The sequence below is a fragment of the Amphichorda felina genome, assembly GCF_050947745.1.
Source record: "Amphichorda felina strain 45539 chromosome Unknown scaffold_3, whole genome shotgun sequence".
In the NCBI taxonomy this organism is placed as follows: Eukaryota; Fungi; Ascomycota; class Sordariomycetes; order Hypocreales; family Bionectriaceae; genus Amphichorda; species Amphichorda felina.
Genome location: NW_028145047.1, coordinates 796752 through 822817, shown reverse-complemented (window position 1 = coordinate 822817; position 26066 = coordinate 796752). Strand labels below are relative to the sequence as shown.

The window sequence follows — 26066 nt, the reverse complement described above, 5'->3', positions numbered from 1 at the left end:
AAAAAAAAAAACCACAAAAAAATAACAACCCCAATATGTAAAACCCACCAAGTCCGTCGTCGCTTGTTAGGACGACTACGACTGATTCCGTGAGTTTTCCTTCTCGGCCGCTTTTGTCAACTCCATCTCTTTGCGTATCACGTCGTTGAATTCGTCTGGGTTATCCAGGTACAAATGGTGCCCTGCCCGGGAGATGACGACCACCTTGGCGCTGCCATTCTCCCGGTGCTTCTCCTCGTCGGTGCCGTGGAGGAGCGCCTTGATCTTGGCCTGCTTGAGCTTCTCCTCGGCGGCCAGACCGCCTGCCACGTCCATCCAATCGTTCTCGCCGTACATGAAGACGATGGGGATGCCCGTCTCCTTGACGGCGGGGCCGCTGCCGTCTTCGGGTTGGGAGATGACCTGCCGGCCGACGTTCTGGATGCGGTCGATGACGGGCCGCCGGGCGTACGCGCCGGGGGCTAGGATATAGGCCAGGGCGTACTCGCCGCTGCCCTTCTGCTTGAAGATGGAGAAGGAGTAGTCGTGGAGGGCTTGCGCCTCGTTTTCGGGCAGATGGTTGAATCTCCGGGAGCTCCATCCAGAGACGAAGCGTGGGCCGAGCGGGCCCGTCATGCGTACGATGCTGAAGGGGGAGATGTTGGCATCCCACAACCAGACCAGCCAACCCGGCAGAGGTCGCTTGGGCATGTTGGGCGGCGTGACATTAACTCCGGACTCTTCAACAGGCGCCCGCGGCGACGATGGGTGGTGTTCGCTGACGGCCTGCTGGTCCTGGGTGAATTCGTTCTCGAGGGTCGATTCGGTGGGGTCGGGCATGGAAGCGTTGACAGCATAGGGGTCTTTGGGTATGCCGACGGGGGAGGCGAGGATCAGCTTCTTGAGGTGGCCGGGGTACTTGAGGGCGTAGGAGACGGCGAGGTAACCGCCTAGAGAGTGGCCGAGGAGGGTGAAACGCTCAATCTTGCGGGCCTTGCGCCACTCCTCGAGGGCATCGATGAACCAGTTCTCGGCCTCGATGACCTGCTCCTCCTTGGTCTTGGCGTGGATCTTGAAGGGCGGACGGGTCGAGTTGCCCATACCCAGCATGTCGAGGGCGTATAGTTTTAGGCCTGGAACGCGGGTGATGGGCTCAAAGTTCTTATAGAAGAAACCCAGGCCGGCACCGTAGCCGTGGACCATGACGAGGGTCTCCTCCTCCTTCTCGCCGACGCGCTCGACGGAAACCTCGTTGAGGGCGCGGTTTTTGCCAGAGAGCTGGACCATGGTGCGCCTCCATACGCGGGTTCCGATGGGGTACGACTTGTCGACGGCGGATGGGTTCGCAAGCGTGTCGAGGGCTTCTTTGAGGTTGGGCATGAGAGAGAGAACGTTGCGTTCCGCCATGGGCGGCGTGACACTGGTCCACTGGTGAGGCGGTCAGCGGATTCCTAGCGTGGACAGAGCTCCGGAGGGGTTCAGAACTCAGAACTCACCCATTGGTAGGCAGCCTCCTTGTAGCCGAGGGGAAAGAAGATGGAAGGTTGTCGCGGCCTCTGCTGCCTCGACTCTTCGGAAGCGCGAACGCTGCCGTCGGTGGTGGACATGCTGGCTTTGTGTTGGGGAACGGTGGAGTTGTTGCTGTTGACGCCACCAGCAACAAGGATGGATGAGGCGAGGAAGATGCGCGAGCGCAGGACAACGGTGGAAGATTGTTGCGCGAGCATCCCGAAGGAGGGAGAGGGGAGACGGGACGCCCGGCGACTTTTGTAAAAGCCCCAGGCACCCGTGCTCAACAGAATCGGAGGTAGGGCGCAAACGCGTCGCCGGCTGGAGCCTCTAGAAGGATGGAGTTCGGAGTTAACGCTCAACGAGACGGATTTTGAGTCTATCCGGGGCCGTCTCGCCTATGATAGCGTCAGGCGGTACCTGAGGTAGTATTTGGTAGCGTGCAGGACGACCGACTGTGAGGGCGATGCGTTGATGGCTGTGGATACGCAACCGTTGGGAGGAAGGAGAAAAAGATGGGATCGATGGGTTGGCGCAGTTGTCATGTTGAGGCTTTTGGATACCTCAACTGGTCCCGTGAACGAATAGGCGTCGGTAATTGGATTCATGACGGGATCCATACAGCATGGAACCAGAGGCTGTCAACTGTCAACACAGCAAGCTTCCCTCGGCCCAGCAGCAACGCCCAGCACTGCCCAGAGCCGCCCAGAGCCGCCCAGGTACGACTACAGCAGGCACTATAAAAAAGTATTACTGTAGATGTCGTTGGCGCCATGTGGGCGCTATGATTATTGACCACTCAGCGTCTCAGGCCTCTTTCATCAGGCCACTTGGGCTTCCATCAGCCCTCCACTCAGTACTGTATTACTGAACCTAATCCAATGCTGGCAGCGCGCAGTGGGCTCGCTCAGGCCCGACCTCCAGGGCTTTGCAGGCCTTCACAATGACGTCCAACGCATCCGCACCACCCATCACCGTCCACCGCACACACGCAAGCAGCAACGGCTTCATCGTCGCTACACAACGATCCCGGCTCTCTCCCGCTGCTGTGCAAAGTACGAAACATTGAACGATAGATAACTCCCCTTCGACCGTGCACATACTTTCACGAAACCTCCGATACTCCTGCATGGCCATCGACTGCCCTTAATCGGCTGCCTCCAGCCCACGCTCGGTCTCCTACCACGAGCCTCATCACCATGGCCGACGACATCGATTCCATCGTCAAGGGTGCTGCGACATCCGCGGCTCAAGATGTCAAGAATGCTGCCGGCACGACACCCATCCTCCCCGCCCCCAGCAAGGCCGGGGACCCGACAAACAATGCGCCCAACTCTCCCTCCATGGTCTACCTCAACCTCCTCATCCTCGAGGCCTCCCTGCGCGCCCAATTCCTCGAGCTGCGCGCCCGCCGCCGCCACCATACCTTCTTCCTTACCATCCTCACTCTCTGGATTGCCTTCTTTGGCTACCAGCTGTTCTTCGCCCCCCGCGAGGACGGCCGCGGTGTGGGCGGCTCCATCTACTGGGCTGTTGAGGGCGCCCAGAAGGTCTGTTTCATGGGCGGCATTATCACTGCCATCCTGATCTGGGCCGTCGGCATCTGGGAGCGCGGCATCCGGTGGCCCCGCCGCTGGTTCGCCATATCAAACCGGGGCCTGCGCGGCTTCAACTGCAAGCTCGTCCTGGTGCGACGCCCTTGGTACGCTGAGGCCCTCTCCACCATTGGCTTCTTCCTGACCTACGGTCTCTTCTCCCACACGGCGAGCTCATCCTACCGCCACGTCGAGCCGGGCCTCCTGCGCGAAGTGGAAAAGGAGCTGCAGCTCACCGGCGACAACAACCACCCGACGCTGATCCTGCCCCACGACGACGAGGAGCGCGGCGGCCACGAGGAGGACCTGGCCCCCGGTGGCGACTACGTCAAGCTCCTCCTGCTGGCAAAGCCCTTCTCGCCCACGTTCCGCGAGAACTGGGAGCTCTACCGGAGTGAGTACTGGGAGCGGGAGAACGAGCGTAGGGCTCTCCTGCGGCGCAAGGTCAAGGATCACAACCGCAAACTCGCCAAGCAGCAGTACGGCTGGCTGTGGTGGCTCCCCTGGCGGCAGATCCGCCCGCCCCAGTACGACAACAACCACAAACTGCACCCCCGCCACCCGGCGGCCCTCGACAAGGAGCGCAAGCGCCGCAGCAGCAGCACCAGCGTGCGCCGGGGCTCGGTGAGCTCCTCGCGCAGCCAGACGCCCGTGCTCGAGGTTAGCGTCGAGGAAGGGCACGCCGCCGCGACTCGCAAGGCCCGGTCGGCGTCCAATGCGTCGGATAAGCGCCGCAGGAAGCAGTCGTCTATCTCGACTAGGCCCAAGCGGCCCGGCACCGAGTCGCGCTCCGTCACGCCCGAGTTCCCGTCGTCGCCGTTGGCCAAAGAGGCCAGCGCCGTCTCCGAGTCTGATGATGCGGAGGGCGGGCGGGTGCTGCGGAGCACGGGGTCTAAGGCTAAGGCTGGTGGAGCGGAGGAGAAAGAGTAGAGCGTATTACCTAGTAGTCTGTGTATCTACGGAGTGGTGGTGGCGGTCCTACGGAGCTAGGGGCTGCCAATCCATCAAAGGCGAATGTTCTCCTGATACAATCACTGCTCACGGAACCTGTGAATGATGGCCGGGACGCTCTCTAATATTCTTATTCTGTTTCGCCACCATACACATAAGAGCAGTAGTATATGACTGTCGATTCTCGGCACTTGCTACAATAGTAGTGGTATGTACTCCTTGGCGTGGAGCCTGCACGGCACCACCCACCCCAATCCCCAAGTGCCGATCAACCATCGATCCTCTTTCCAACTTGGGAAGTTAGGTATTGTATCCTTGTTAGTCACGCAAAATCCTCTTAATCCAGCCACCGGAGCCGTAGGTCATTGTGAAAGGACCGCTCCGGTCCTGATCGGCAAACACGTAATATGCAGGCGCCCACCAGAGTTGGGCAAGGTCAATCAGGAACTGCTTTTTTTTTGTGTGGGGGGGGTTCCCACGAATGGTCATAGAGGAGAGAGAGAGAGAGAGAGAGTGAGAGAGAGAGAGGATGCCGAGAGGCCGTTTCTTCATAAAAGGTATCTTGCGGAGTTGTACACCTGCCCGTTTGCCTTCCAGCCATGCCTCGAGATCCTGGCAATCTCCTCGTCTATCAGCCTCCTGGAGGAGGCATAGAGAATGGTATAACAACATCATCCCGAAACGCCGTGAAAATAATAAGACAAGAAAAAGAACAGATGGGGGGTTAAAAAAAAAAGAGCAGCCCCAAACCTTGGAAATCACGCCGTCAGCTTGCCATGCTCCCATATAAGCACTATCACCGAGTCCCTCTTGTCCGACTCTGGGTCCTTGCGGTCGGCCCTCTTCACGTAGGCCTGCCACACGGCACGGTCCTTGCTGGTGGCCGCGTCCACTAGCCGCCACATTTCCTTGCGGCCCGTCCACGCCAGCGACGCCGTGTCCACGCTCCCCGCCTCATCCTCGATAATCACTCGGTTCGGGGTCCGCAGTGAACTTGGTTCGTCGTCGTCGAGTGACCGCTCGAATGGTTCCACGTCGTCATCGTCCGCTGCTCGCCGCAGCACCGGAGGGGGGCTGGCGCCGCGGCTAACCTCGATCCCATCCGGGTACCTGGCCAGCGAAATGCCATTGACGAGAACCCAGTTGTCCTTGAAGAGATAGCGCTGCATGAAGCAGGACTCGCCGCAGACGTTGGTGACGAGGTGTGCCTTGTTGATGTTGAGATAGTGACGCTCCGCGGAGCGTCGAAGGAGCAGCGGCTGCAACCCGGTCTCATAGCTGTCCGTCTCTGACCCCAAAGAGTCGTCATTGGGGGAGAAGAAGCCAGGAATGACATTCATCTTGATGTCTGTGTGTCTCATCAGACAATCATGAACAAGCTCGTCCCACCGCTTCGACTTGAATGCTGGCGCTGCCTTGTTGCTTTCGAAGCAAGGTAAGTTGGGCACCATAGAGATGGCCGTCCGTGTGAGAAGAATCGCACCGCCGCCATAGGTAGTAATGGTGGTCTTGCTCATCTCCCAGTCCAGCCGCTCACTCGGAAGGCCAATGTAGTGCTGGCCGTCGGTATTGTATGAGAAGAGGCGATCCCTCAGATGGGACAGACTGGGGAAGAAGACATCGTCCTCAAGGAGCCCAAACCACCGCTTGTCCTGACCATTGGCCGCCAAATTGGCGGCAAAGGTCTTCAGAATCCGAGACAGCTCGAAATACCTCCTGGCCATGGACAGGGGCTCCTCTGTTGTCGTTACCCAGCAGTCGATGCCCGTTGCCTGTAGTACGCGGTCCACCTCCTCGAGCTCGTCGTTCCTGGCCTGGTTCAGCACGATGACCAGGCTGGCTCCGTTGCTATGATGATGGCCATCGGTCAGCCACCGCGCCCATGCCTTGATCATGGCAAAGTCGCGATCCCGGATGCGGGCGTAAGTGGTGGAGATGCCGAATAGGAAGTCGGATGCGTCGACCTGGCCAAGGAGAGGGCTCGTTGGGACGGGAAGCTCCATTCTCTTCTTGGCGTATAGGTCCATGCGGTCGGCAAACCCCAGGTCAACGACCTTGGGGGGGGTTCCTTCAAAGTTGAGGTCCACCTCGGTCAGCGACGGCCAGTCCTCCGACTGTGCGCTGGGAACAATCCTCCACACTCTCCAGGTTATCTCCTGCGAGAGACCCAAATCACGGGCTAGCCTAGCCAGGTACAGCTCTTCTGGGGATGTGCTCCCCTCTGGTATCACCTCTGCATCTCGTAGTAATGGACTCGGGGCGTGCTGCTTGTTGGCTATCCTGACGGTGTGGAAGAAGAGGGCGAGAATGGCCAGGACCATGATGGCGTGGCCAAGCCGCGAATTGAGGGACAGAGGCCCCTTGACCAACAACATGATGGGCAGAATAAGGAATGTCGTACGTTAGGGAGGTTCTGCTCGAGGAAAAGAGAGTAAGAAGTGAAGCCGCTGGCGAGCCTCCCTGGACGGCTGTTGGGCTGGCTGTATGTAATTCGCACTGGAGTCGAGACGGGACGCCTACGCCATGCTGCGTATAGGGAGAGAGAGAATTCTCACGTCTCTCCGAAAGAAAGAGAGGCGCGCAGACGGTGCGTCGCAACAGGCTGAAACAAGATTTGAGAAGAAAGTAAGAAAGAAATGAAGGAATGAATGGGCGTGAGTGAAGTTTGAGGCTTGGAGGAAGACGATCTGAGAGATCAGGATGGTAGTGAGACAAGGTTGCGGTGCCTAAAAGCAAAGCCCTGGACCGCGACGTGAGGGAATGGGTGGTTTCAGCGAAGGATCCTACAGCAGCACTGGGCCAATGTCGCTGATGACGAGGTAATAATATGGCAAAAGGGTGACCAAGGGCGAGAGCAGAGACGCTAGAAGCATGCCTACGGGAAGTCGATCGTCCAAAACTGGCAGGGGATTCCAACGTGAAACCGAAAGGTGGGACTTGGCCGTTCCGATAAGAACCCTGCAAACAGCAAACCCATGGGGCCATGGATCATGGATGCCAGGTTGGCGGGACCCCTGACGACAGGCGCCATACCTCTGTCTGTAGCGCATGTCATAGCTCGCCCTGGAGCGAGTGACAGCGACGAGGCGCGGGATGGCGTGAGTTGCGATGGAGATTGGGGAATCCTATGTGGGCATGGTCGAGACACTTGACGTCTGCTGCCGTCGATGTTGATGCAACAAGTACATAGTAAGCTTCCCGCCCGCCTGCCAAGAACGGGGAAAACCACCGTCGCATTGTGACTGAGCCTAAACCTTCTGCCGAGCATTACTAGGCGTCTTGTACCTACACAAGGTAGCAGTACTACTATCGACGGAGTCAGAGATCGAGCTTCCGTTCATGGTAATTGACGTCGGTCGACATAACACCTCCCGTTTCCCCGCCCGTTTCTGGAGAAATTACATCGTAGTACTCCGTACTCCGTACGTACATAGCGTAACAATGGTATAATGTGCGTCGGTGGGCTAGACAGAAATTAGTGCCATTTCTCGAAGAGGTTTTTGATGGCCTGGAATTGTGCCTGCTTCCTGGTGGCTTCGCGCGCGGTAGCGCCACATTTCAATAAAAAAAAAGCCGGGCTACTGGTATTTATTAATACTAACTAGTTTGGCCGTGGCAAGGCCAATAATTCCGCTTCCAGTCGACGACCCGTCTGGTCGACTGCTAGTACCAACTATAGTACTTCGTCGCCCGGGCCCGATCTCGCGCAATGTCCCGCGCTGTTTGTCGATAGATAACCTGATAAGGGCAGTTGTATGCGGTCTTTGATTCCGTTGCAAATCGAGCAAGAATCGGGTCAATCACGGCCTGACCTTGACAGCCTTCCCACCACTTTGCAGCATCTCCACAACTCCACAAGAGCCGACATTCAATTTTCAACGTGTTGGTTTTATTCCGCTCTACGGATACCTTTTCAATCGTCCCTTGCAGCCTTGTAGACTCTTTTTGGCGGGTGGCCGGGCCTCCTTTCGACATCCATGACGGTGCTATGCCGGAGTAGCCGCACGCTCTGCAGCGTCTCCTTTCGACAGTTCGAATTGCACGTCACCGACATGTTGGCCTATGCTCATAAGGTTGCTCTTGCTCTTTGGAAGCGGTCAAAGCAGCCTGCGATGATCTTTTCGTGTAGTCTGATTAGCACGAGCGAGTCTGCAGTCGAGCATCTCGCAGATGTGGTCCCCGAGCTCGCTAACCAGTGTCTATTCTGCGAACCGGCTGACCGGCCTTGGAAGATGGCGATGATCCTGCTCGCAGCTCTCCGAGGACCGTGATCGGCATTTTGACTGGGGATGACTGGGCCCCGAGACCCGTCGAGGCAGTGCCACTGGGGAGCGAGATCATCGTGTCCCATGAGCATCCAGCGTATCCAGCGTCAATTATGCTAGTGGCATAGACTACGAGTACTAGATGAAAGAAGTCGCTTGGGCGGACATGATGCGTCTTCTAGACACTAAACCACTAGGTGGCCGCCGCTAAAACATCTCCCGCGCGGTGCCTTCACCGCACGCTAGAAATCCCGTGCCAACTAGTAGTAATCGAGAAATCTATCCCAGGGGATCTTACCGTCACCATTACCAGGGCCGGCCGAGGACCTCGGGGCTCTGTCCTGGAGTTCTTCCTTAGGTCTGGTGGTATCAATCTGAGACTGCTTGATGTCGCACCACAGCTCCGAGATCTCGGGGTCAGAAACAGAACAGATTGCCACTTGAAACAAACAACGGCTTGATTTGAATGCTGGTTTGTTGGATCATGGTGGGGGGACTTTGGCCTTAGCAGACGGCTTGAGGTTCTGTAGGTGGTGTGAGAGGTTGGTAGCCCCTTAATGGGGACGGAAGATTTTTAAACTCATTTTGGGAATCTGGAACATTTTGGTGGTTTTAAGGTGCTACTAATGACAGTGATGTCTGTCAGAGGGCAGAAGGGAGGAAAGAACAACCTCGTTATCCGTACGATGCCCTCCCCCCCCCTTGTTGATGGTGATGGCAGGTAGCCCCTTCCCAGGTAGGGCAACCTACCAGCTGCTTCTTGGTTCTGGGCCTTTGAGTTGAGCAATATGTGGTGAGTCTTGTCTAACAAAAAAGCTGCTAATGATGCCTCTACTCGAATCCGGCAAAGGTAATATTATAGTACGGTTGACGTTGGGTTTGCCAAGCACTGCGGCCAGGATATCCGCCTCGGCGACAGCCTCGAGGCTTTATTACGGGGTGCAGCCACAAACGGTAGAGCTGGGAGTCTGCGACGTGGCGCTTGCAGGGCCCCTTCACCGCCCTCGGTGGGGCCTGGCAGAATACCCGAATTTTTGACCTGCTTGGATCTCGAGCTTCGCCCACCACTATGCCCACCGAGTGAATTTCGGATGCTTTCAACGGGGAGCGCATCCATCCTGCGGGTTATTCGTCCAGCCACCGCTAGAGGAATTTCGCTGAGGATTGCGCCGCGCCTCACTGTCGACCGCTATTCCAGGGCATTCTCGGCGCAATCCACACATTTTCGAGTGGCTCAAAGACTGAGCGCAAACATGGCCTCCGATGCGATTTCCACGGGCATGGCCGAGCAGGGCGGCAAGGAGTTCAGGACGGTGAAAGAGGGGAAGGCCACAATTCTGGTCCCACAGGGCGCCAAGATTGGGGAAGACACGGGCGAGGTTCAGCAGGTCTTTTACAACCCGATCCAGCAGTTCAACCGCGACCTCTCCGTCCTGGCGATCAAGACATACGGCGAGGCGGCCCTCAAACGCAAACGGCAGCATCACGATCGCATCAAGAAGAAGGGCAAGAAGAGAAAGAGAGATGAAGATGAGCAAGAGGGCGCCACCGAGCCGAAGCCAGAAGGGTCCGAGGCCCCGGCGCAATCTGAACCGGCGGAATCTTCTCAACATGTGCCTGAACCTTCATTCAAGATTCTTGATGCATTATCAGCATCCGGTCTCCGAGCTCTGCGATATGCTCACGAGATCCCCTTTGTCACATCGGTGACGGCCAACGACTTGTCCGCATCGGCAGCAGAGTCGATCAAGGCCAACGTCGCACACAACGGTCTCGAGGACAAGATCCAAGTTACCAACGACGACGCCCTTGCGGTCATGTATCGTTCCATTGCGGAAAGCCTGTCAAAAAGCGATCGCCCAGGGCAGCCGAACAGGTCGAACAAGTGGGACGTCGTCGACCTTGACCCTTACGGCACCGGAGCACCCTTCTTCGATGCCGCGGTGCAGGCTGTGCGGGACGATGGCGGGCTCTTGTGCATTACCTGCACGGACAGTGCCATCTGGGCGGGTCATAGCTGGTGTGAGAAGGCTTTCTCTCTATATGGCGGCACCCCTGTGAAGGGCATGCACTCCCATGAAGTTGGACTGCGTTTGATCCTGCATGCGATAGCTTCGTCCGCAGCACGGTACGGCCTTGATATTGAGCCCCTTCTCTCGCTGTCCATCGACTTCTACATCAAAGTCTTTGTCAAAGTGACCCGGTCGCCGCAAGCCGTCAAATTCCATGGTTCCAAGACCATGCTGGTCTACAGTTGCGATTCGGGATGTGGTGCTTGGCAGACTCAGCAGTTGATGAAGAGCAGGACTGCGCCAAATAAGAAAGGCTCGGGACATTTTTACAAGCACGGTATGGCTAAGGGCCCAACAGCGGACCAGCATTGTTCCCACTGCGGCATCAAGACTCACATCAACGGGCCGATGTATGGTGGCCGCTTGCATTCGCCCGAATTCGTGCAGCAACTTCTCGACCAGCTTCCCGACGCCGACCCAAGTGTGTATGGCACCGTGCCGCGGCTCAAGGGCATGCTGAATACCGCACTTGAGGAGTTTCTTCCTTCTTTGGAACCGGTGGCAAAGGTCAGTCCAAAGGAAGACGCCGCTGCAGCCATCGACCCCTACCCGTTCTACTTTATCTCCGCCAAGCTTGCTGGTTCCCTATCCTGCTCGTCGCCGCCGGACGAGCTGTTTCGTGGGGCTTTGATTCATCTTGGATACAGGGTCACCCGCAGCCATTGCCGACCAGGAAGCATAAAGACGGATGCGCCTTGGTCAACCATTTGGTGGGTGATGACGGAGTGGATTCGGCAGAGGGCCCCGATCAAGGCCTCTAAATACAAACCGGCAATGCCTGGATACAAAATCCTGAAGAATGCCGGGCTCCTGGATGAACCGAGCGCCGACGCTCAGCAGCCTACCAGCAACGAGGCAGCGTCGAAAGACGAAGACTCCAAAATGGAAGATGTCGAGAAACAGGAGGAGCCTAGCAACCCGGCCAATGGCGATGCAGAACTCAAGTCGAACGAGGCCGAGCGATCGCAAGCACCACCGACAGAGGAAGAGTTGCGGAAGACGCTGGTCTTCAATGAAGACCTGGCACGTCTCGGACGCCGGAGCGAAGCCCAGCGACTCGTGCGATACCAAGCGAACCCGGAGAAGAATTGGGGCCCGTTGAACAAAGCCAAGCCTCAATGATGTAGCTCGTAAGCGCTCTTGTCTATGCTCAAATAATGGCTTTGTGAGACCAAGTTCCCGGCCCCATGACCATGTGCGTAATGGTATTTGCCTGCGATCAATGCCTGCCAAAGTCTCTAGGGTGCCCAATGCAAGCTCTGTTCCAGATACTCGGTTCGGGCTGGCTGGGGCATGGTATTCCAGAGGAGTACTTGAGGGGTGGCTTTGAGGCTTTGGGGAGCATTTTGGCGGTTTGTGTGGACCAGTGCCACTGTCAGACTGTCCCACGCCCCAACGTTGCTGACAGATACCTCTCACAAGCACGTTAATAATAGCGGACCTCCACCAACATCCAACTCGTGGTAGCATTGCCAAGTTTCCCACTCTCACTCAACTTCTGGTCTGCCGTGAACCCCTGCTTACTTGAATCCTGCTATGGCTGCCGACAAAGAGGCCCCCTCCGGCCCAAGCCCATCCTCTCCCAAAGTGGTGGCCGCGGACAACGTCCAAGTCCACAACGGCCATCTTACATGGACCGCGTCAACTCCCGACTTTCAACTCAGCATTGACAATGTGTTGCTCATCCTGCCATCGGTCACAAAGGGCCAAGGTTTCATAATATGCTGCCTGAGAGAAGCGACAGGCGAGTCGGTCCCTCCCTTTGAGCTTGTGCTCCTCAGAAGCGACGAGGTGCCAGACCAACTCGCCCAGGCACATCTCATCAACAAGCTGCCCTCCCATCTGCATTCCGATATTGGCCGCCAGGTCGACATCCTCGTCTCCACCAACTCCGGGACGGGTCTCGCCTCGAGCTTCTGGGGTCATGTGCTGCAACCACTCTGGAAGCTGGTGCAGGAGGAGTTTGGTACACCGTCCGAGGCGCAGGATAACATCCTCATGACACAGGATGCTGATAGTGTCCCCAACTTCGCACGCCGCCTGTGGTCCTCGGCTAGCGAATCACCCAACGACGTAGTCAAGTCCAGAACCATCGTGTTACTCAGCGGCGATGGCGGCGTGGTCGACCTCTTGAATGGCCGCGACGATGACATCCTGAGAACACCCCTCCCCTTGATCGCCCTTCTCCCGCTGGGCACGGGCAACGCTCTGTTCCACTCTCTGCACAAGCCTGCATACTCCAGTCCCGGGCCCTCGCCATTGGTCCTGGCTCTCCGCACGCTCTTCCAGGGCTCGCCAGCCGACCTCCCCGTCTTCCGAGCGTCCTTCTCCCCCGGCGCCCATGTCGTGCCCCCTGGGTCCAGCAGCGCCGTCGGTGACGACGGACAGCTGGCAGACGCCAAGGTGCACCCCGTCTCGCACCTCGACGGCGCCATCGTGGCGAGCTACGGCTTCCACGCCAGCCTCGTCTACGAGAGCGACACCCCCGAGCACCGCGTCCACGGGGCCAAGCGTTTTGGCATGGTCGCACAGGAGCTGCTGCGCGAGTCGCACCCGTACACCGCCCACGTTGAGGTCCGCAGGCCTGGGTCCTCCGGTCTGGAGGCCCTCCCGCGCGAGGAGCACGCCTATGTGCTCACGACCATGGTGTCGAACCTGGAGCGGGCGTTTACCATCTCACCGGCGAGCAAGCCGCTCGATGGCCAGCTGCGGACGGTGCACTTTGGTAACATTGGCGGCGTGCGTGCCATGGAAGCCATGCAGGGGGCGTACGATGGGGGCAAGCATGTTGATGCGAAGTGGGATGATGGGGAAAGGGTCTACTACGAGGATGTGGACGAGATCAAGATCACCATCAAGGACAAGGCTGCCAGGTGGCGCAAGGTCTGCGTCGACGGAACGACGGTGGAGGTGCCAGCAGGTGGGCAGATGACTGTGAAAAGACTAGAGAAGACCCCTCTCCAAGTCCTGGTCAATCCATCCGTCCTCAAGGGCGCATAAGTCCTGGAGATATAGAAACCGGATATACAAATATGCTGATGCCTATACCTCACGCTGCCATTAGCCTCGTGACTCTCCTCTCCATTAGCCTCTCAAATTCATCCACACCCTTCTCCAGCAGACTCATCTTACCCCCCTTGAGCCTGTACACTAACCTCCGCCTTGCCACCTCATCCTCATCATCCCCCCCATCACTCGCCTCCTCGTCCTCGTCCACCTGCCCCTCCACCGCCCCGCGCATGAACCATCGATCGTGGCTGACCAGCACCACCGCACCCTCCCAGTCCGAAACAGCCTCACGCAGCGCCGTCACCGTCTCATAGTCTAGATGCGTCGTCACCTCATCCAGCACGAGGCAGTGCGGCTTCTTCCAGAAGAGTCTCGCCAACTCACACCGCACGAGCTGCCCGCCCGATAGCTTCGTCAGCGGCACGTCCGATGCGACCCGTCCGGGGAGTCCCAGCTGGCCCAGGAGCCCGCGCAGTTCGCCCTCACCCAGTGCCCCGTCGACCTCGCGCGTCAGGAGGGACAGCGCCGTGAGCTGCGGGTCGGCGCGGCCTAGTGCCTGCAGGGCCTCGACGGCGTGCTGCGAGTAGTAGCCTAGTTTCAGGCGCGGGTGCTTGGTAACGGTGCCCGAGGTCGGGCGGGATTCCTCGACGAGGAGCTTGATGAGGGTGGACTTGCCCGCGCCGTTGAGGCCGAGGAGGCCGATGCGGTCGCCCATGCCGACTGTCAGGTTGATGTCCTGGAGAGTGAGCGGCGCGCCTCGGGAGTACCGGAAGGAGACATTCTCGAGCGATATGAGAGACCCCGGGAAGCGCAGCTCCAAGGGCTCAGGCAGCGCGATGACGACGGGGCGCTGCTCGGGGGGGATGTCGATGTCGTCGCGGGCCGTGAGATGGTACCCGGCAAGATCGCGGTTCAGCTTGAACCTCCCGCCCCTGGCGCTGACCTGCAGCCCCATGCGGTCGTCCAGCTTCTTCTGGCGCGACTTGGCCTGGCGGAGCTTGTTCTGGTCGTCGTTGGCCTTGCCGGCGGCCTTGTTGGAGGCGATGGACTTCTCAATGTGGGCGCGCTGCTTGTCCTGGGCGTCCTTCATCTTTGTCAGCCAGAGCTTGCGCTCCGACTGTGAGGCCTCGTAGGTGGGGAGGTCGCCATGGAAGTAGGTTAGCTGTTTGTCCTTGAGGATGAGCAGGTCGGTGCAGAGGGTGATGAAGTCGCGGTCGTGAGAGACGAGGATGAGGGTCGGGGCGGAGGGCACGTCCTCAAGGGACCTGAGGTAGCGTTGCAGCCAGAGGATACCCAGGAGGTCGAGGAAGTTGGTGGGCTCGTCGAGGATGAGAATGTCCGTGTCCTGCAGCAGTGAGGTGGCGAGGGCGGCGCGCATGTGCCACCCACCAGACAGGCTGGCGATGGGCTTCTCCATATAGGCATCCGAGAAGCCGAGACCGGTTAGGATGCTCTTGGCCTTGGACTCGATCTCGGCGAGGCGAGTTGGCTCAACCTGGAGTTGCAGCTCGGCCAGCATGTCGGCCGCCTCTTGGGTCTCCCGTTGGAGCGCCTCTGGTGATATCTCCTCGCTAGGCTGCTCGAGTCTACGCATGTTAACTTCGTCAGGGGTTTCCATGATGCTCGGAGCCACCTACAGCGTGCTGGACTCGGCCACGACCTTCTCGAACGCCACAAGGGCCTTCCGGGCTTGCATGCCTCGCGCACCGCTCCTCAGTCTGGCATCCTTGTCCAGGCGGAACAGCTTCTTCTGGAGGTGCTCGTGCTTGAGCCGCCTCAGTGCTCGAATAGGGGCGTGCGGATCTGACGCATCTACGCCATCGGAGAGGGCTTTGGAAATATCAGCGAATAGGTCGAGAGCATATATTAGAAAGCCCTATCAGATCATACCCCTGATTTCCTGCTCGACGGCGTTCTTGGCCGTCGCCCGGTCGACAACTTCTTGTAGGACAGTCGGCCCACGCTGGTCCTTGCTCCCTGGTTTGGTGTCGCTCGGGGCATCGTCGGTGAGCTTGGTCTGCTGCAGAAGCGAAACCCTCGTGTCCTCGGGAATTCCTGGAATCAGCTTCTCGGCGATTGCCTTGAGCAGCGCTGCAGGAATACACCGTTAGTCCCCGAGGCTGGCCCTCTGGCGCGTGGCGGGTCCCTTACTCGACTTGCCCGTGCCGTTGCGTCCAACGAGAGCATATCGCTGACCCTCCTTGAGGCGAAGTTTGGCGTTGGAGAGGATCTCTATGCCTTCGCCCTTACCCTTGCCCTTCCCCCTGGCCTTGGTTGCCGTCTTGCCCCCAGTGGTGGTGCTGTCGCTAGGAGCTGGGGCGATGGTGATGTTGAGGCCCTCGATGTCGAGCTATCGTCTTGTCAGCAATCTGGCCGGGATCTTTTGGGTGCATCAGTCTCTGGTGCTGACCTCCCGGTAGTTGGGCGAGTCGATGTGGAAGCGGGTCTGCTTAGAGGTGCAGAGGATGGTCATGGCAGACTCCGAGTCCATCGACGTCATCGTGGCAGTCGGTGACCATGTGAGCCTTGGGAGGCACAGATCTTAAAGAAGGTGGTTATCGTGCTCGCAAAGTCAAGACGCGCTCGGAGATGCGTCTAAATTAATTGCTCGGTGTCCGGCGTGTCGTTTTAAATACAGACGGTGTTCTTAAAGGTCTAACACACTCACCATTCTGCTCTCAACCCATTTGAGTTTCTCATTGAGGAGTTCGCTTGGCATGGAACGGGACCATGTGGGGGGGGGGAGTTCCTTCCGCATCGATCGAGAGACTCAGGGTGACTCACGCCGCTCATCTTTGCGCTAACCCCAAATCATTTCCCCCAGAAACATCTCAACGGCAGAACACGAAGCCATTCTTGCATGGTAATATTGTACGTACGTATTCGCCCTCTAAGAGAGATGCGTTTCGCCACAGACTTGTTCAGCTGCCCCGGGAGCTTCCGGACGGACGGATGGTGAAGCGCATTGGCGGATCTGGCCCTCGCTTCTTCCTACGAACCGTTGTCTGAGTAACCTTGACAGGCACAACCACGTCTGGGGAAGCCCTTTGGCCATTCTGCATCCACTGACCGGGTCCGTCACAAAGAAGTAGCACTTTAACCTGCAAATTCGATGACCGCTTCGCAATCTCAGTGAACAGTTGCTGAAACGCCGCAAGCCACGAGAAGCCGTCCGGGTGCTGCAGAGTCCTGTCGAGTATGGAGAGATCAAGGACCATATACACTTGAGAACGAGCCCGAAGCAGCGCAGACCCGAGGAGCTGGAGCCACTCCTGCTCTGTGGTGGATCTATGGAACTGTGCACACTGAAGAGCCATCCCACTCTCGGTCATGACATCCTTCTCTAGCTGCAACACCTGGTGGATCAGGCTCTTGAAGAGGTCAATGGCTGAGACCCCCGTGGCTTCGGATTTGTCGCCCTTGGGACCCGGGAGCACCCAGAGAACGGGAATATGCTGTGACCGCAGCTGTTGAATTATCTCTAGGGAAAAGTTTCTCATGGCGAAGCGGGCCCGGAAGTTTCCCGACATGATGACCACTTTGGACTTCTGGATGGACGACCAGTTGGTCAGCTTGGGCGACTGCCAGAATTTGTTTGTCGTCTCCAAGCCGCCGCTACGGCTCCTTCGCCTCTGTATTGACTGGTTGAATCGGTATGACCCAAGGGGGTCTCCGAGCTTCCCCATGGAAACGTGAGACATGATTTGAGAGAACTGCAGGTCTGAGAGCCTCTGGTTCGTATCCAATAACGAGCTAGAATGCAAGACATGGTACGAGTCCAGTTTGGTGGCAATGTCTGTCAACTTCAGGTTGATCTCGCGGGTTTCCACGTGGGAGCCCCACACGGCGAGTTGGTCGATCTCGCGAGCGTCGTCGGCAATGTCCGCGAGGAGATCCTTGTATCGCAACTCGACAGGTCGAGTGATGCTATGGATCATGTGCCGCAATGACCCCTCACTACACCATTCATGGGCGCGGATGAAGAATCGGATGAGATTGGCATAGAGGTTTCCCACAGCGACCCTCATTCTTTCTGTGGGATAGAGTATCACGGCCAGCTCCACGCGGGGAAGCGAGGAAGCGATCTGGGAGAGAGCCTTTGACAGGAGACAGATGGTGTTCTCGTGGTTCTGGGCAGACTTGACACGGTCCATCAGCGGGTGAACTGCTCGTTATTGACGGGCGAACGCCCCTCCATCAAGCTCAACTTACAACGAGTAGGAGCTTTATGGATCCCCATGCAAGAGCGACATACTCGGGATGATGCTGCACAAAGACGTCGAGGATGTTCCCATAGTGGTGTATTTTGGAAACGGCGCGCTGGAGCCACTTTCTCGCAGTGGGATGCTTTCGCTCGTCCGAGTACTTGGCGAATGAGTCGCGCAAGAGAGCCTGGATGTCTTCCATACGTGTGGCAGTCATGGCTATGTTGATCTTTCCGGCGTCGCTGGTCATGTCTGACGCGAAGCGCTTGACTGCCTCCTGGAAGGCCTGTTGCGCCACTGGAGACGCATAGTTTCTGCAGAGATTCGAGTGTCTTGTTAGAGGAAGTGCACATGTAAGGCCATTCCCTGTGACCTGGCTGTTGTATGGTCCAGCTCAAGAGGCTTACTTGACTTGCTCGGGATTGACGCATGTCGAGTACCACGAGCGCAGGTAGTCTGATGGCGGCGATGGGGAGTGTTGCATGATTTAAATGGTCTATAGAGCTCCTCCGGGAGGGTTTATTATGTTGTACCGAAAGTGGAATGTTTGTCAAGGCAAGCTACTAGGTATGGCGTCAGTGTAGATCGATGCTCCGTTGTACGAGAGCGAGACACGTCCACCACCACCATGGGCAGACGCAATCACCAATCACGCCTGTTGCGCGGGTCAAAAGGGCCACCTACACGGCCTCGCATACGTACATACGTACATACGTACATATGTAAGGATTGAGGTGACGGTCCACTGGGATCCCGACGGCCAGCAGTGCAATCCCGCCTCAACCCCGCGCGGCGGTCTACAGGGTTCACTCGGCCTTGTTTCCATGTTGTTCTGCAAGGCACACACCGCATTTCTCACCATTGTGCACTTTGGCATCATCCTTGAGCACTACCTAGCTACTGGGTGTACCTAAGAGCTTCTCTTCCGATTATCCCCATTGACATCGCGCCGCGAAACCACCGTCCTGGCGTCCCCAACAAACCCCAACTTCTTCCCCGGGCGAACCGGCCAAGAGCCACCCCAGAGGCTGATTGCCTTGGGCGACTGGACTCCAGGATTTTGGTCGGCAAGCCACGACAGAGACTTCAATAGTCCTACCCAGGAAGAGGACCAGGACATCAACACTGGTGCCGATAGTGCCAGTGCACCAAACGACGAGGATAGGGATGAGGGCGATAACGAATTCGAGAGTTTGGATGCTGACTACCTAGACGGCGGTGGATCAGTTGCTGAGTCGGAGGAACAGGGGGAAGAGGAGGATGAAGAAGAACAACCCGATGACGAAGGAGAAAGCGATTCCACTCATCTCTCCGATAAAAGCTCTCAAGCATCTCTTGCCTCGGAACAGCTTCGTGAGCGTCATCTAGATGTTGCGGATAAAGACCCGCACGTCAAATATATCACAAACATCACAATCTCTCGGGATCAGACAAAAGAGAGTGCATTTGAGAAGGAGCTCCTTTCAGTCCTTTCCCAGCCAGGCGACCGCCAGTTGGTCAGACCCGAGGAGAATAAGCCGAAAGTTGGCAACCTCGCATTGCAGGATTACCAGATGCAACTCATGCTACTAGAACAACAAAATAAGAAGAGACTTCTGATGGCTAGACAAGAACAAGAGGACATAGGCAATACAATGGACGCCAACTTGCAACATAGCCAGGCACCCACGACGCTTGCATCGGCCGATGCGGTTGATCTCAGGACGCATGGAGAGCCCTCCAGTGCCCAAGCTCAGCAGAAAATTGATCAGATTGCCCAGTTGGAAGAGCATATTCAACATCTCAGAAGCCTCCAGAAGGCCTTGGGGTCTAGCAGCTGGCACGTCTTCCACAAGATTGAGGGCGAAGATGCAACCTACCTTGTGGAACCATCGTGGACCTTTGACAATCACCATGATCTGCGCCTCAGGGGAAATTCACCCCTCTCAGATGAGACCGGGTATCTTCGCCAGAGGCCCGACGTGGCCTTTGTCGTCTACAAAAATTACCAACACGACCATCAGTCGACAGCGATACAGAAGGCCAGAGTCGAAGGCACTATGCTTCCGGAGCCAGTTCCAGCTAATGAGACAATTAAGCTACTATCCCCTCAGATGGTCGCCGCAGTGGACGCCTTTCTGCATGCTCAACCAACCCTCGAGGTGGACTTTCCAAACTGGAGATCGACCAATTTGATGTATTCCCCATTCTTGTTCTGGTACAAATTCCGATCCCCGGACTGTCTCCAGGTAATACCGGAGCCCCATAGGAGCCAGATGCGGTTGCTCACAGGTTGGATTGACCAACACTATGACCATGTTTACGCTGAGGCCGACAACCAGTTTGCCCGCGGGTACGTCTCTCACTCAACAATGCCCTTCTTTGTGGTACCAGGAGAGGTTCTGGTGTCAAGAGATAGTAAGAGCATCCAGGGGTATATTGCCGATTCGTGGACTAGGAGCATCGGACGACTCCAGTACAATGAGCGATCTCGGGGACAAGAGCGGAGGAAATTATCCGCGTATTGGTCCGTCTCGGGGTGGTCATACGCATTTGATGGTCGATTTTACCGTTCGGCTACTATCCTTCCCATTGAATTCCAATTCGATCAAGATCATCCCGAGGTTGACATAGCGAAACTCAGAGTTCTGCCGCTACGATTTGCAAATGCTGATGTTCGTGCCGAGCTCGATCGGTGTGGGCGTATGGTCTGGGCTTGTCGAAATAAAAAACTAATTGCCTACGAAGACAAAGCCAAGAATGACCTACTTGGGGTGAGTTGGGGCGATGCATATCCTTGAACCAAGCACTACTAACATTGACTGTCAGCAAGGCGAAAGATACATGATTGATTTCAATACATACAAGGAGCTTCACTCCAACTCCCCAAAGTTCGTAACTACGCACTCAAGGGCCACCGATCCAGGTCGGAAAGAAATAGACGCCTCGGCTATGTTGTGCGATACTCCGCCGTCAGGCCCCGAGATATTCGCCTTCCCCAACACCCTCATAGGATACAATCTTCGACAGAAAAAGTGGCGTAAGTGGAAGTTCTCGGGCTGTCTTAGAATCAGTGGCCCGTGATAGTTTAGGACTAACCGGTTCACTACACAGAAGATCTAGAAGTCAACCGAGTCCAAGACGTGGGGTGGAACAAGCAAGCCTTCGCGGACCTCGTCATCGATGAGGAAACAAAGGATCTTGTCCAAGCGCTCATAACCAGCAGGCTCGGAACCGAACAAAGTACAGATTTAATTCAGGGGAAAGGGAATGGGCTGATCATGTTGCTTCACGGAGGGCCGGGGACGGGTAAGACCTTCACCGCCGAGAGTGTGGCGGAAATGGCGGAGAAGCCTCTCTTCCGTGTTACCTGCGGAGACATTGGGACCAAACCGGAGGCAGTTGAGAAGTATCTCGAGTCGGTCCTCCATCTTGGAAAGATCTGGGACTGCGTCGTCCTACTAGACGAGGCCGATGTTTTCCTGGAGCAGCGAACTCTGACCGATCTCGAGCGCAACGCCCTGGTGTCCGTCTTTCTACGCGTGCTCGAGTACTACGAGGGCATCCTGATCCTGACCTCGAACCGAGTCGGGACATTTGATGAGGCGTTCAAATCTCGCATCCAGCTTTCTCTGCATTACGAGACCCTAGACAAATCCCAGCGCCGCACGATCTGGCGGAACTTTCTGAATCGGCTGAAAACACCAGAGAGGGAGAGCGCCATAGATGGGTCTGCCGATCAGGGAACACGCAGCCTAGAGAAGACGAAGAGCATCAATTTCGGCGATATCGAGCGTCATCTGGCCGAGCTATCTGCGGAGGAGATGAATGGACGACAGATCCGCAATTCTATTACGACGGCCCGGCAGCTGGCCAAGTTCAAAGACGAGCAGATGTCGTATAAGCATCTTGAGAATGTCATCAAGGTTTCGAGGAGGTTCGATAAGTATTTGGAGACGGTGCGGGACAACTTTACTGATGACGAGGTGGCACGCGGAGAAGGGATTCGATGAACGATGGCTATAATCATGTCTTGTTTTCGTTTTCTTCGTTTCTTCGTTCATTCTCTATATCACGGCCTTATATCCAGTCATTACCTTGAAATATGAAGTATATCAAAGACGTATGCGACGACGCCCAACGAGTGGATCGCGCCATTTCTATTTAGCAGCAGGCACTTTAGGTATTTCCATACCAGTAAAGGTCCAACATGGTAATACTAATACTAAATTTTACCACAACGATTATAACTCATTAAGAACCTAGGGCTCAAGTCTATCTCTTTCGACGTTGATGAACCTCCCCTTTCCGGCCCTCATCGTCCTAATATGCCTCTCCACCCTCTCCGCCGTCGCCAAGGCCTCCACATGAGCCAGCTGCTCCGACGTCAAGGCATCCTCCCCCGGCCTCCACCCCGTGTACAGCCTCAGTTCGCTGATCTTGCCCCAGCTGCCAGCCCAGTCGACGCGGTCGTGATCCGACTCGGCGAGGAGCGCATGGAACCACGGCGCGCAGCCCGTCAGGTCCAGGAACTCGAGCTCGTACAGGCTGCGGCTGAGCTTGCGCAGCACCAGCAGCGCCTCGCTCCAGTCGCGGTCCAGCGAGTGCGAGTAGTAGCTGGTGCCGGCGTAGGGGACGCTCCGCCCCGTGGCGGGCGACGTGACGGACGTGTACCGCGCTCGGGGCGTGAGGCAGGGGTCCGGCCAATAGGCGAGGCTGAGGTGCGTGATGCTCGAGGCCTTGGATGCGAGTGCAAGGAGCTGCTTCCATGACCCGCCCGACGCGTGGTCGGGGTCCAGGGCCAGCGAGAGGTGGGTGAGGTTGGGGAGCAGGACGGGAGGAACGCTTGGGGGTTTCTCCGCCGCAGAATCCCACGAGTCTTCGGGCTCCTCTAATTTCACATCTTGGCGGGCCAGGAATAGGAAGTCGGTCACCTCCTTGAGTCCGATCGACCGCCCCAGCGATGTTGATAGGTCGAGGCAAATCACCTCCTGAGAGACCGAGGCCTCATCCCCAAACTCCGCGTCGTCAGAGGCCTCAACTGGAGGCAGGAGAAGGAGCTTTAGGTCGGAGAGCGACACGCCGTGGCTTATCGAGATTAGGCGGATCAAAGGCGGTTTCAGGTGATCGGGCAGGAAGTAGAGGTGGTACTGGTTGTAGACGCGCTGGAATTCCCAGTCTACAGCTAAATTGCGGAGGACCAGGTCTATGAGACTCCCTCTGTCGGGTGAGTAGGCACCAGGTAGTGTTGAATGTTCCCCCGTAGGCAAATTCAGCCTCGAGGGCCGAGATGTATAGCTGAGGGCGCCATAGTCCTGGCGAGAAGAGACCCAACTGCGCGGTGGAGGCGGTCCAGCGGGTAACCTGCGGCCATTGACGTCGAATCGGGGCCTTGCCCGCCTCCTAGGTGCCGGGGCGGGAGTCTCTGGTATCTGGAGGATGTCCCTGATGACCGGGTGAACACTGGGTGAGTTTGCTGTTGGCTCACGCGGCGTTGACGGCCCTGCGGACGAGCGGCGCAAGTTGGCGAGCAGGTCGTTCACACTCCTGGTTCCAGAGGATTTGTCTGGGACACGCGACTTGTGAGACTGTGGTGTCTGAATACATCCCAGCAGGGTTCAAATGCTCACTCACCAGAACTATTTGACGATGACGCCAACGCCGGCGAGGCTGGCGCAATGGGCTTGAAGGACCTGAAATGCTGCCTTTTCTTAGGCATTCCCGTGGCGGCGATGATGTCGCGCTGCGATACACAGAGACAAAGCCGGGAGCGGCAAAGCTGGTGGTCGCTGGTTCTTGAAGTTTGATTCCGTCGATGACTCGTAAAGCCTTCGAGCAGATTCGTGATTGACGGGTCGCCCCGCCATCATGGCTCATCTTTTGTCATGGGGCTGTGTGTCCTGCCACCACTACAGCGATTACCAAGTACGAAGTATTAGACCCAAGGTCCCCATTACAATCCTGCCTTTTGGGTAGTATTCGTACGAACAAGACGAAGCCACAGAAACGAGTATATACCCAATTAGCTCACTTCACTTGGGTTGTGCCCTGAACTCGGCCACAGCTAGAAGTTATTGAACCTACTAACCGCACTCATTCCACTCGTGCACCCTCACATCCAGCCTCGGGAGTCCTACGCTGTTTTTATTCACGTACACCGTGGAAGCGTGCCATCTCAATTAAAAACCAAATTCGACACCAGGCATCGGGCAGAATTGTTAGTCGTGCCCAAGGAACAAAAGTTGCGGCATCGCCCTTGAACAATTGTCACAAATGGCCCACTTCTAGGTCCGGCAGCCTGTTAAAAATATGGGTTATCAACTAATCACGTGACTAACGCCTCATCAAAACCACCACGCCTGCAACTCCGTACGGAGTATAGGTATCCCCTAAACCACTGCGTCATCTTTGAATTACTTTTCCCCTTTATAACTGACAATAGACGATACGGACAACATTATCCACTCGTTCCATCTCGAACTCCAGAACTATAAGGGGTGCGGTTGGGACATGAGAACGAATGCTCTTGTTAACATGGCGTTTGGATCTAAAGTGTTCCCTTCTCCGAGTGAGATCTGAAGATTGAGGACTACTTCGTAGTATTGACTTATTATCTCTCGCATAAAACCCGTTTGCATATGTCTTGCGCGGAAAATAAGGTGACATTTGGCACCGATAGTGTTAGGGTACGTGAATCAACTGATAGCAAGAACTCTGCAAAGGACGGAGGATAAACTTCTCTTACCGCTATCCAAGGGCTTCGGCACGCGTACTTGTTCGACACTGCGCCAAGACAGCCCAAAAGAAACACGTCAACTCGGTATGGATACTCACTTTGTCATTATGACAGGACCCACATATATTTTCGACTTCAGAAGCTCAGCCCCCCCAACATCGACGTCCTTCTTTCAACCTTTCTCACCTCACCTCTGAATGATTACGCAAGGTCCGCCCGTCACGGCCAACCCAAGAGGCATGCGGCCCCCATGACTCCTGGAAACGACGTATCTGAGCATCACGCAGTCTCAGGTCGACCAAGCCTCGCTTTCGATCCCGAGGGCCATGCGCCAGCCTTCACCAGTCACCACCCGCGTGACCAGCAAACACCTGGAGACCTCTCAGGAGATCCGATAAGCCGATTTTGTGGAATGATTCAGCTGCTAGCCCCGACTTCTCCGAGCAGTCCCGGCTCTCCTGGATCGTCGCCAGCATTGCTGTTTGCCATGCCAACTGACAATGGTGGGTAACACCAAAGGCGCTCAACAATTTCAAGGCGTCCAGGCCAGACCAGCCCGGGGAGAGTGGGGGTTTCCCCGGCATGTACGCCCCCATGCGTTTCAAGATTCCCTCTCTCTATCGTGGGCCTTAGTCACCTCGATGCCCTTCTAGCCCTCGGCCTCGGCGTCGAGGGGTGTATGATTATGGGTGCAGGCGAGGTGACGGCCACGAGCTTGTGTCGCCATCCCCATTGTTCTCCGAGCGCGATTCGCGGTCTCGTCTCTTGCCTCGAATGGATCTGCAGATGTGAAGGCCCAATGTCAACCGTCTTGCTGGCATGGGCTCCCTTGTCAGCCGCAGACTGATCATGTAGTGATGAATCGCACGCCTCTACCATGGTCACAGGTCGACAACGCGCCTCCCACTCAAGCCCCGAACGACCACTAGCCTCGTATCAACATGATGGAGGAGGGGTACAATTTACCTTGTTTGTAGTTTGGTACAGGGCAGCTGGGCAAGGCTCTGGCTAACTGTTGTTCTGGTTTCCGAGCACGCGTGCAGCAGGTACTTCACTCCCCAATAATTGCAGCCTTGTTCGTCAAATCTAGCGCTCGTCACAGACCCCGCCAATGACGCCCAGACGAAGCAACTCGAGACATGACCTAGGACTATGAGCCTCAGATTTAATTAGTTTCACAAAGGGGAGCAAGGGGCCCGATTTGGAATCACCAAGTCAACCAATATGGAAACTTCTATACCAATGAAGGCTTTGGACAACGTTGTATACATCCATACATTCCCCTAACCGTCAACTAGGTATTAGGGATGTTAGTAAACGTTACCTTCTACGCCGTGGCCCTCCCTCCCCCCCCAGACGGCGGGTGAAGTCAATGTTCTGGCTCTGAAACTAGACAGTGGCACGAGGAGGATGTGAGGCGTTCTCAGAAAATGGCTGCTCAAAGAACGGGGGGTCGCACATGGCGGTGTAGGATCTGGCCTGCGCTTCGCTGTCGTCGCCGCTTACTAGACCAGTCCTGCAATAGCTAAGGGGCTAGCCATTCGGAGACGGAGGGTTCGTATGATCAAGCAGTCTCCACATCACCGAACGCCTCTGGCATGAGTACACCACCGGGTGGAAACCGCCATTGTACGACTGATTAGGATTCCAAGTCCGCCACTCGGCAGCTTGCATCGTGCAACCAAGCAAATTGAGGCAGCGGCCCTACGTTCTGCTATGCACACTGATCAGAGCGCTGACCCGTGGTTGTGCTAGCAAGAGCCTTT

The 26066-nt window shown here is 56.6% G+C and overlaps 9 protein-coding genes across 9 annotated transcripts; 4 read left to right on the top strand and 5 right to left on the bottom strand.

The window, feature by feature from the left end:
* Positions 1 to 75: 75 nt before the first annotated feature.
* Positions 76 to 1706, bottom strand: ACO1O0_002941 (Alpha/Beta hydrolase protein; the record flags this gene model as incomplete). Its single annotated transcript, XM_083192402.1, has 2 exons — positions 76 to 1407; positions 1476 to 1706. 2 exons carry the CDS (start codon positions 1704 to 1706, stop codon positions 76 to 78), a joined length of 1563 nt encoding a protein of 520 aa, XP_083051459.1.
* A 981-nt stretch (positions 1707 to 2687) lies between these two features.
* SPO7 (Nem1-Spo7 phosphatase regulatory subunit SPO7 domain-containing protein) lies at positions 2688 to 4013 on the top strand (the record flags this gene model as incomplete). The annotated part of the gene is made up of 1 exon (XM_083192401.1): positions 2688 to 4013. One exon carries the CDS (start codon positions 2688 to 2690, stop codon positions 4011 to 4013), a length of 1326 nt encoding a protein of 441 aa, XP_083051458.1.
* Positions 4014 to 4792: 779 nt separating this feature from the next.
* On the bottom strand, positions 4793 to 6409 carry ACO1O0_002939 (uncharacterized protein; the record flags this gene model as incomplete). Its single annotated transcript, XM_083192400.1, has 1 exon — positions 4793 to 6409. The coding sequence occupies one exon, from the start codon at positions 6407 to 6409 to the stop codon at positions 4793 to 4795; it is 1617 nt and encodes a 538-aa protein (XP_083051457.1).
* A 3143-nt stretch (positions 6410 to 9552) lies between these two features.
* TRM1 (tRNA (guanine26-N2)-dimethyltransferase) lies at positions 9553 to 11493 on the top strand (the record flags this gene model as incomplete). The annotated part of the gene is made up of 1 exon (XM_083192399.1): positions 9553 to 11493. The coding sequence occupies one exon, from the start codon at positions 9553 to 9555 to the stop codon at positions 11491 to 11493; it is 1941 nt and encodes a 646-aa protein (XP_083051456.1).
* A 414-nt stretch (positions 11494 to 11907) lies between these two features.
* On the top strand, positions 11908 to 13371 carry ACO1O0_002937 (ATP-NAD kinase-like domain-containing protein; the record flags this gene model as incomplete). Its single annotated transcript, XM_083192398.1, has 1 exon — positions 11908 to 13371. The coding sequence occupies one exon, from the start codon at positions 11908 to 11910 to the stop codon at positions 13369 to 13371; it is 1464 nt and encodes a 487-aa protein (XP_083051455.1).
* Positions 13372 to 13420: 49 nt separating this feature from the next.
* On the bottom strand, positions 13421 to 15880 carry ACO1O0_002936 (P-loop containing nucleoside triphosphate hydrolase protein; the record flags this gene model as incomplete). The annotated part of the gene is made up of 5 exons (XM_083192397.1): positions 13421 to 14966; positions 15018 to 15210; positions 15271 to 15471; positions 15532 to 15730; positions 15791 to 15880. The coding sequence occupies 5 exons, from the start codon at positions 15878 to 15880 to the stop codon at positions 13421 to 13423; spliced, it is 2229 nt and encodes a 742-aa protein (XP_083051454.1).
* Positions 15881 to 16301: 421 nt separating this feature from the next.
* Positions 16302 to 18069, bottom strand: ACO1O0_002935 (uncharacterized protein; the record flags this gene model as incomplete). The annotated part of the gene is made up of 3 exons (XM_083192396.1): positions 16302 to 17510; positions 17593 to 17899; positions 17993 to 18069. The coding sequence occupies 3 exons, from the start codon at positions 18067 to 18069 to the stop codon at positions 16302 to 16304; spliced, it is 1593 nt and encodes a 530-aa protein (XP_083051453.1).
* Positions 18070 to 18409: 340 nt separating this feature from the next.
* On the top strand, positions 18410 to 21577 carry ACO1O0_002934 (ATP-binding protein; the record flags this gene model as incomplete). Its single annotated transcript, XM_083192395.1, has 4 exons — positions 18410 to 18489; positions 18613 to 20338; positions 20394 to 20604; positions 20679 to 21577. 4 exons carry the CDS (start codon positions 18410 to 18412, stop codon positions 21575 to 21577), a joined length of 2916 nt encoding a protein of 971 aa, XP_083051452.1.
* Positions 21578 to 21826: 249 nt separating this feature from the next.
* ACO1O0_002933 (uncharacterized protein) lies at positions 21827 to 23283 on the bottom strand (the record flags this gene model as incomplete). The annotated part of the gene is made up of 2 exons (XM_083192394.1): positions 21827 to 23130; positions 23199 to 23283. The coding sequence occupies 2 exons, from the start codon at positions 23281 to 23283 to the stop codon at positions 21827 to 21829; spliced, it is 1389 nt and encodes a 462-aa protein (XP_083051451.1).
* Positions 23284 to 26066: the final 2783 nt, after the last annotated feature.